This window comes from Portunus trituberculatus, chromosome 17 (assembly GCF_017591435.1).
Source record: "Portunus trituberculatus isolate SZX2019 chromosome 17, ASM1759143v1, whole genome shotgun sequence".
Lineage (NCBI taxonomy): Eukaryota > Metazoa > Arthropoda > Malacostraca > Decapoda > Portunidae > Portunus > Portunus trituberculatus.
In genome coordinates this window covers 3415001-3425000 of record NC_059271.1, presented here as the reverse complement: position 1 = coordinate 3425000, position 10000 = coordinate 3415001, and the positions used below count along the sequence as shown (strand labels likewise).

The following is a 10000-nucleotide window of genomic DNA, read 5'->3' as shown; positions in this document are numbered from 1 at the left end:
GTAAGGCGAGAGGTGGCGGAATCAGACACCGTGAAATCACTGTTGCTCCCACTATCCATCGTTGGTGACAGTGACGTACAGCATATGTTTACTCCTGATGAGTGTTGCCAGCTCACAAGCAAAGAAAATAAAGAAAATAGCCAAAATATAGCCATAAAAAGCCTAAACGTCTATCGATGTGCCCCAAATCTTGCGTGATGAACGTCTATCGACGTGTCCTGAGTTTTGCAGGTTAAGTTGTTATTTTGGGCAATATAGTACATTTATGTCATGCATACAATAAACATTGTATTTATCTTATATTAAATCTATATTTGGTTGGTATTTAAAGCATGTTAATTTTTTGGTGGGGGGTAAATTTGTATCACAAGAACGAATTAATTCTATTTCCATTAATTTCTATGAAAAAAATTGATTTGATATACGATTTTTTTATATACAACAATCGTCACAGAACGAATTAAATTCATATGTCGAGGTACCACTGTGTATGTATGTATGTATGTATGTATGTATGTATGTGTGTATATATATATATATATATATATATATATATATATATATATATATATATATATATATATATATATATATATATATATATATAAAGGCCCACTTAAACTACAAATTCCCTAACTAAAAGATTGGAAAGAATTTAGCCAGAAGACAGGGACAAACGTCTTGAAACATCCCTCTTGAAAGAAACCAAGTCGTAGAAAGAAGCAGCAAGGAGTTCCAGAGTTTACCAGTGAAAGGTATAAATGATTGAGGACACTAGTAACTCTTGTATTAGAGAGCTGGACAGAATAGGGATTAGAGGAAGAAGAAAGCCTTGTGCAGTGAGGCTACAGAAGGAAAGGAGGCATACAGTTAGCAAGATCAGTAAAGCAGTTAGCATGAAAAGTGATAAAAGATAAAAAGAGATGCAACATTCCAGCAGTGAGAAGGAAGCTGAAGACAGTCAGTTAGAGGAGGGGAGTTGATGAGATGAAAAGTTTTTGATTCCACCTTATCTCATAAAACTGTGGAGTGGACCCCCCCAAACATGCAAAGAATACTCCATAAAAGGCACACCTTCCCCCCCAGCCCCCCCCCACCCAAAAAAAACTGCACACATGTAAATTAAGTGATGATTGGTACATCACAAAAAAAAAAAAAACTTTCTTTAACCCTTTCCTTCCGGCGCTTAAACTATTTTCCCGTTTGCTATGACGGCTAAAAAAGGTAAACCTAGAAATTGTCAGAAAACTGTTTGAATACTAATAATTATTTTCTCTTTGTTATTCTGAATACAATGATGTACTTTGTAGCTTGATGTGACCTCTGAAAGTTCAATTTATTTATGCATTATCAAGGATTCCTCCTCCTCCTGCTGTGTGATCCGTCTTCCAGAAACAGCCCGGAGAGCGATGACACCATGCGCACGCGCACACACACACACACACACACACTCTCATCTTGGATGGGAAATTGTACACTTCAATGAGAGAGAGAGAGAGAGAGAGAGAGAGAGAGAGAGAGAGAGAGAGAGAGAGAGAGAGAGAGAGAGAGAGAGAGAGAGAGAGATTTCATCCCTTTTCATATCAAGTTTCAGGCAAATAACATTCTCTCTCTCTCTCTCTCTCTCTCTCTCACACACACACACACACACACGCACACGTAATGGGGAAGACTGGCTGGGTGACCAGCAGGCGACCGAGGCAAATAACATTATCTCTCTCTCTCTCTCTCTCTCACACACACACACACACACACACATGTAATGGGAAGACTGGCTGGGTGACCAGCAGGCGACCGAGGTGAATTACACACGCTTTCATGCGCCAACCTGTTAGTTGATCTCTCTCTCTCTCTCTCTCTCTCTCTCTGACAAGTTACCTTCTACCATTTTATTATAAAATCGAAGATAATGAAAAATTAACATGAAAGAATGATAGGTAATATTTTTTTTCACTTTCCGAGTCCTCACTAATGTCTTCGCTTTCTTCAGTTTCTTCTTCTAAATATTCACTGTCACTGTCTTCAAACTCAAAAGCACTGCTAAATACATATTTTCTGTCCTGCTCAATGGTGAGTTATGATCTGAGATCCTTCGCTCTTATCAGGATGTCTCTTCGCACTTATCATGGTGTTTTCCACCCGGCAGGTCACTGGGGTTGCCAAGTGTTGCCCGGAGAAAGGGAAAATAGCTTAGTTACTGCTAAATTTCCAGAGCTAAAATGACAACACTACATGTGGAAACATGCCAGACACTTCCACTCACCATCTGACTCGAGAAACCGAGCTTGGAGCTCAAAATTGAGGCGCGAAAATTCTTGATTACGGGTATGATCGCCGTCGCTACGGACACATTGATGCAATCGTATATATACGATTGCCGAAAGGAAAGGGTTAAAGGTGACAATATATAATCAATCATACTTATCGGTAATTCACATAGAATGACATCAGTAAGAAAGAATTTTCATACATCACATGAACCAAAACAAAACGCGATCGGCGATCTTGATCTTGACACGGGCACGACTCACTGTTTTTTATGCATTTATTTATTTATACCATGTGGACTTTTCACAGGAATTTATGGGCTAAAGGGGGATACTTTTTAGGATACCTCCTATCTTAAAGCCCACCCACTAGGAAACCGTTGCCCCGAGTGAGAAAGCCCAACCTACACTCAGACCGTGGACAGGATTCGAACCCGTGCGCTTGGAGACCCTCGGATCCCAAAGCACGCATGGTTCCACTGTACCACGGAAGCCCCTCAAAGTATTCTTTAGTGTTACTCCTTACGGTAAGACACACTTTCACACAATTAAAACTGAACTTATCATTTAACATTCTCATCTTATACATGTAAAAAAAATAATAAATAAATAAATAAATAAGATGATTATTAGGCCTGTAGTTTTTTACAGCCAGCGGTAATGCCATATGTCAGGTACATGTTTACATTCTTCTCAAAACAAGATTGGTACATAGGAAATTTTTAAATAAAAAATACTGAGATCTAATAACGACCTAAATGCATGTGAGTATTCAAATGCCAAGTAAAATCCTTCAATTCATATTCAAAGCTTAAATATACTATTTACCTTTTTTTCCTCATTTCAATATCTGCCAAAACTGGGTGCATCTTATGAGCCATCAAATGCTGTATATGTTTGATAAGATATGTGTTATGGTATACTTCCAATATCAAAATTTAAAAATGAGAGCTTGATATACTAAGGCAACTATATTTTGCATTTTGCTCTGTATTATCAGGCCAGCTGTGTAAATTCCAAGTAAATATCAAATGATACTGTATAATGATACTATACTGGAAGGAATAAAAACAAAATAAACCAATGGGTACATCATAATACAATGTTTTGATATGGCTACTCTGTACCACCATACAATATCAACCAACTTCCCAATTCAACCAGTCAGCAAACACTGAAAACTCAACCATTCAAGATATTTCCCATTCACCAAACTGAGTACCATCTGTATATTGCATTATATACCATCTAAAAGAAACCTTACCATTATATTAAATAAAAACTAATGACTGTGTAACAAATAATCACATACTAAATAAAAAAAATCTGTATCAAATGTTAAATACTACCAGATGCAATTTACAAGCTACACATTAGACATGAATGAACTACTAGCCTATAACAAAAACAGTGTCAATGCCTACCGTCCAACTCACCCTCGGAGTCATTACCCTCGCCAGTGGAGTTGTCACGTCTCCTCTTGCGAGTGAAACGGCCCCCTCGCTGGAATTTTGGTGGGGGGATTGGATCCATTCCAAGAACTTTGTGTATTTGACGGAATGCAATCAACCTCAGGGCATGCTGGGGGAAAAAAAAGAAAAAAAAAAAAGAAGCTGTGAATGTGATTTAGGTATCTTGGAGATAAACATTCTTAGGATATTTCAACTTAATACTAAAGTATGTAAAAACTTTTGTTCAAGAGATGTGTGTATTTGTGATGTGAAAATGAGTCTTTGGTCTTGAAATGTTGAGATGATTTAGCCCAACCAACCACTGACCAATATATATATCTTAATAATACAACCAGAGCTCATATCCATCACAATGGGAAGTTTTCAGAAATAAACCTTCAGATGTTCTCACTGCTACATGTCCCCTAGTGACATAAGCTAAAATGTTGTTGAATAAAATGCAGGTGCTTACAGATGCATAGAACATTGATTATTATGATACCATTGAAATTGTGGTCAGACTTTTAAATATCCTGTATAGATGATTTTGGGAAAGTTTGTCAAAACAAAAGATTTTTGTGATTATCTAGTAATACTGCTATCAATATCTTAAATACAGTTTACTATATATCTAAAATCTATTGATTTGAACAATGAAAATAGTAAAATATCTGACTACTATACTGTATGACACAACATACTCAGTAACATCGTAATACATGGATATAGTTATTTTGATATTTTTGTAGAGATTTTAGCATCTTTCATAATGTAACACTGATCAAGATGGAGATAAAGACCTGTTAAGTAATCTAGCACTAGAATAAACAAATCTCTCTCTCAAGTATTCTTCCAAGAAGCACTAATTCACATTGCAATTACTGCCTTAGATTGGCTGTGAAGGTGGCCACATGGCAAATTTGCAGCAGGGTAAAACTCTATAGCGAGACTGCACAAGGTGCGAACCTGCAAGACATCGCAGGATTGCACTTCCCTGCTGAAATGCCAAATTTAGGATGGAGAGTGCAACCCTGCCAAGTGCCGATACCTCACTATAGAGTACTGCCCTGCCGCAAACTTGCCATATGGCCATCCTCACAGCCAATCTAAGACACATCTTAATTTTTGTCTCAATAGCAATGTAGGAACAAAAGTTAGAAGAATTTTGGAAACACAAATTTTTATAGAAATAGAGGCAGAAAGACAGACAGAGGGTAAAGAGGTGGAGTGGGATAAGAAGGCAAGCCTGTGATCTAAGGAGAGGTGGCAATAGTGTGGAGCTAGTCTACTCTGACCCTGACAATCCCTGGTCTTCCTCCCCTCCTTTGTCATTTCAGCCAGGTCCTACAGGCAGTCATGAAATGTCACTGTACTTTATGGAAATTGGCCATTACACGAGACGGGAAACTACATCTTTAATCAATCTTTTCTTGGTAAGACAAATTTCTTATTACTGTACATTTCTTAAATAATAATTAACTATTTCAACATTGAGCATAGAGTAAGATGGCTTAAATTATCAAAATCCTTATTTTTTTTTTCATTATTAAAATAAATTACTGAAAAAGGAAAAGGAGGGATTTAAGGGTCTCACACAGAGTGCTCTCAGTAATGGACAACCTCTCACCTCTAAGACTATTAAACTACTAACTGGACACTCCGGATTAACCAAAATCTGGATAAACAACGTCCGGATAAATAAGGATCAAGTGTGTGTGTGTGTGTGTGTGTGTGTGTGTATTTACCTAGTTGTATTTACCTAGTTGTAGTTTTACAGGGCCTGGGCTTTATGCTCGTGTGGTCCCGTCTCCATATCTACACTTATCCAATTTTTCTTTAAAAACTATGTACATTCTTTGCTGATACCACTTCCTCACTCAAACTGTTCCAAGTCTCAACACATCTTTGCGGGAAACTAAATTTTTTAACATCTCTCAGACATCGTCCCTTCCTTAGTTTCTTACTATGTGATCTTGTGCTTCTAAAGTCATGTATGTGTGTGTGTGTGTGTGTGTGTGTGTGTGTGTGTGTGTGTGTGTGTGTGTGTGTGTGTGTGTGTGTGTGTGTGTGTGTGTGTGTGTGTGTGTGTGTGTGTGTGTGTGTTAGAGATTGACCGATATGTTCTTTTCAGGGCCGATATCAATACCGATTATTAGTAGTCAAGGAGGCCGATAACCGATATATATACTGCACATGAATATCGGTTCCAAATATCGGTTATCGATATCCTTGTTCTCCACCATGTGTGTATCTTCACCGTGTATGTAAGTACTGTGTATGCACGGCTTTCTTTTTCTTTCTTTTTTTTTTTTTTTTTTTACGGTAAGGCCTATAGCGCCTGTAGGCACACTCGAAGAGTGTATGGGAAGCACTGTTCAGCTTCCGCCCATTAGTGGCACAGGCAATTTTATTTATGGTGGTACCCATATTAGGACCCATATCACCGCCCAAGCTCATCTTGAGTGTAACCACCTAGAACCTGGGTATCATGGTGATATGTAGGTAACTTTAAACCACTCAACAAATGGCAAAGTGTTTTAAGGCTGTACGTGGTGGGATTCGAACCTATGCATGGACATCTGCCCGATCCCATGCTCACCACCTTATCCACTATGCCACCGCCTCACTGCTGATTGGCTGTTACTGTGGCTCTGCTTGTAACCAATCAGATGGTGCTGTGGGTGGGACAATGCTGGAGACAGAGTAGTGACAGCAGATAGAAAGGTGCAGCTGCATCAGAGCCAAAATAACAGTTTTAAATTTACCTCTTATCGGCTGTCGAATTTAAAAAATGCCAATGCCGATATACGCCAAAATGCTTAATATCGGCGCCAATAATCAGTCAATCCCTAACACACACACACACACACACAAGATATATACAGGCAACCCCCGCTTAATGAAGGTTCACACAACGAAATTTCGCTACAACGAAGGTTTCATTTTACTACCATCTGCTCGTTCAACGAACACCAAACTCACTTTAACGAAGTTTTATCCAGGTAATTTTTTCCAAGTTTGAAAGCCCCACCGTATCACGCAAGCCGACAGGCTTTTCAATACACAAGGAGCTGCCGATACTAAGGCCTGCCTCAGGAGAAATCCTGGGACACCTGTAGAATCAAGATCAACATCAAGCCTCTCGTGGACAACACGCGCAGCACTCACTCCCCTGTTCAAAACAATAACAGCATCAGCAACATTTAAGGGAGGCACAACAGCTGAGATGATAAAATTAGGTCAAAAAATCATTTTTTAGTATTTCGCATATCTAGATAGAAAAAAGCTTCAAGAATGAAGCCGTAGTCAGTAAATAACGAACACCGGGTGGCAACACGGTTTAAAGGTCGCGAGACGGAACCTTTTTAAATGTCTGGGTGGACTTTAAATCTTGTGTACAGGGAGTTTACAGATAAACAACCATGTCACCAAGCTTGTCCTGATGGCAGAAGGTCGTGGTGTTATTACAAGCGCCACATTGCTCTAAATATGGTACCTCCAAAACATGACCACAAGAAACACATGTTCATCTCGCCATCAATCATCAGCAAGATTATCCCCATCTACCAGAGAGTGGTAACACGTGAACTTTTGGAGAATTGTATTGGCTTGACCCAGAACTCTAATGAGAGCCTCCATAGTGTGATATGGAATGAATTACCCAAGACCAAATTCTTCACTCTAGAGAGGACAAGATATGCCATCTACAGGTGCGTTGTCCATTTCAATCATGGGGCCACCGCACTGTCACAGGCACTAGGAGACCCTCTATGGTTGCCGAGTTTACGGACAGATCAGAAGAGGAAGAGGAGCTCTATGAAGAGTGAGGAGAAGAAGAAGGCAAGAAAGGAAAAGAAAATACAGAAGATACAAGAAGAAGAAGAGAAGGTAGCAGCAGAGGGCAAAACCTACGGCGCCGGTATAGCCCCTACAGAGTAACCTACCTACGTGTTTGGTGAGCAGTGGCATTGAGTACAGGGAAGGCGCTCATTGCTGGTAAAAAAAAAACCCTGTACAGTGATATGCCACTGTGTACACCCCAGCAGTGAGGCAATACTGCCGCTAAAAGCGCAAGAAGAGACCGACATCAGTCGCGGGAGGAATAAACATCTCGCTGGCTGGGGGGAGGGGGCCTGTTACGTCCCCGAGTTATGGATAATGACTTCGCTACTGTAAGTACATTTCATTGGCGATTTTTTGCAGTACATATTAAACATGTGTAGTACATATTTGTTGTACATATGCATTAAAAGAAATCGAATCCCTCGATAATTACCACATAATATGTCATACTCAAAACTTTAAACTCATTTATCTCAAAACGTCAAATTTTAACTTCAATGAGTAGCTGTGCACAAAAAACTTGATGGATCTAAATGAAACTCACCATACTTGTACATAATGGGTATGTCTACATTTCCAAGACAGGGTTTTAAGAAATTCGAAAAAGTCTTGTTCTGGATACGTTATATAGCTAAAAAAATAGTGACGTCATTATTTCATGAAATTGCGAAAGCGGTTTCTCACGAACTAAAACGAATTTAGCAAAAAACTGTCTTGGGTAGGTTAATATGTTATTCTACTAATACCATGCAAAATTTGGTAACTCTAGAGTGAAAATTAAAATTTACGTGAATTTTTTAAGCTGTGACGTCATGACGTCACGACGTCATGAACTAAAATGTTCTACCTACTACCATAATATCAGAAAATGGTGCCATTGCACATTGCAAAAGTTTCAAACAAAAATATTGAAAACTTTTTTTTTTATGAATATTTTTCATCCAGTTGTTGTGCCTCCCCACCTTAAGAACATATATATATATATATATATATATATATATATATATATATATATATATATATATATATATATATATACACACACACACATACAGGTAACTCTTGATTTATACGACAGATGCGTTCCTAGAGGCATTGCTTATTTCAAAATTCACATAAAACAAACTTGTAATTATCATAAGAAACAATAGATAATAGGGGGGATGCAAGATATGGTCCAAATTGTGTATAAGGAAACCAATCGTGCAAATTTAATTATAATATTTTTTCGGTCGGGTATTAACCCTTAAAGTACGGGGGATTGATTTACTTTCTGTCTGTTACAACGGGGAAAAATCACACCTGTCAAAAATGCAAAAAATATTTTTTCCTTATAAAACCTGCCGCTAAGAAATACCCCCAAGCTCCGATAACACTGCGATCTCTCTCTCTCTCTCTCTTTCATGTCAAGAAAATGCGAACTCAGATATATGAAATGACGTGCAAAACAGGAAAAGAAAAAGAAACCACATATGTATTACAAGTATAGTGGATTTGTATAATAATTGGAATGTGGCAACTTTTATTAGCAATGGGATTCATGTGACTTGAACGACAAAGCACAGTCTTGTAGAGGCATCCAGGAGTGACACACACCAGCGCATTGCTGGAGAGGAATAGGCCATGACAGGGGGTTTATGAACGCGGTCACTGTGAGGGTTGGTCTCTGTCTCCCAGATCACTATCAGAATCACTACTGGAGTCTTCACTTTCTTCTGTCTCAATTAAAAAAAATCACTGTCTTCATTTTCATCACTCCTCAATGTCATTACCGAGTAACACTGATATAACATCACTCGGAGTACTGTTTCCTCCCTCCAGGTCATGGGGATTGCCAGATGTTGCCTTGAAATAGGAAAAGATGACCTATTGTAAAGGAACACATGTCTCAAGGCTCAAGCAGGCGAGCGAGAAAAGATGCCAGACACCTCCACTTGCCTTAGGACCAAAAGTGAGGGGGAGAGATTCAAAGGTTTAGCACGGAAAAATCACGATTATATGTACAATCCTTGCCTCTCCGCATGCGACGCTACAATCGTACATATACGATCACCGTATTTTAAGGGTTAACAAAAATGTGTAAATTAAACATGCGTAAATCAAGAGTTACCTGTATGTATATATATGTATATATATATATATATATATATATATATATATATATATATATATATATATATATATATATATAGTGGTAGCTATACATATAGGTGCATCTATAAACAAGATTTCCAAGATACGAGTAAAAATTTGCAAAAAATTATACCCCATAACACAAGCATTTTTCCAAAATACAAGCAGCAGCACCCACCATCATCATCAGTGCTCGGTGGCAAAGCAGCGATCCACACATTTGCACATTGTACCATTACTTGTGGCTGCTAAACGCTTGCTCCGACTTTTATCTGTATATTTTCATATTTTGTGCTACTTTTTTGT

The 10000-nt window shown here is 38.4% G+C and overlaps 1 protein-coding gene across 5 annotated transcripts in view; it reads right to left on the bottom strand.

The window, feature by feature from the left end:
• The window catches only part of LOC123505108 (zinc finger RNA-binding protein-like), a 55090-nt gene that overhangs the window by 2579 nt on the left and 42511 nt on the right, over positions 1-10000 (bottom strand). For 4 of the 5 annotated variants that reach the window (XM_045256163.1, XM_045256165.1, XM_045256166.1 and 1 more), the window contains exon 14: positions 3692-3848. In XM_045256163.1, the coding sequence (XP_045112098.1) occupies positions 3692-3848 (157 nt within the window). The remainder of the gene's footprint in view (positions 1-3691; positions 3849-10000) is intronic. The other variant, XM_045256164.1, reaches the window with a different exon arrangement.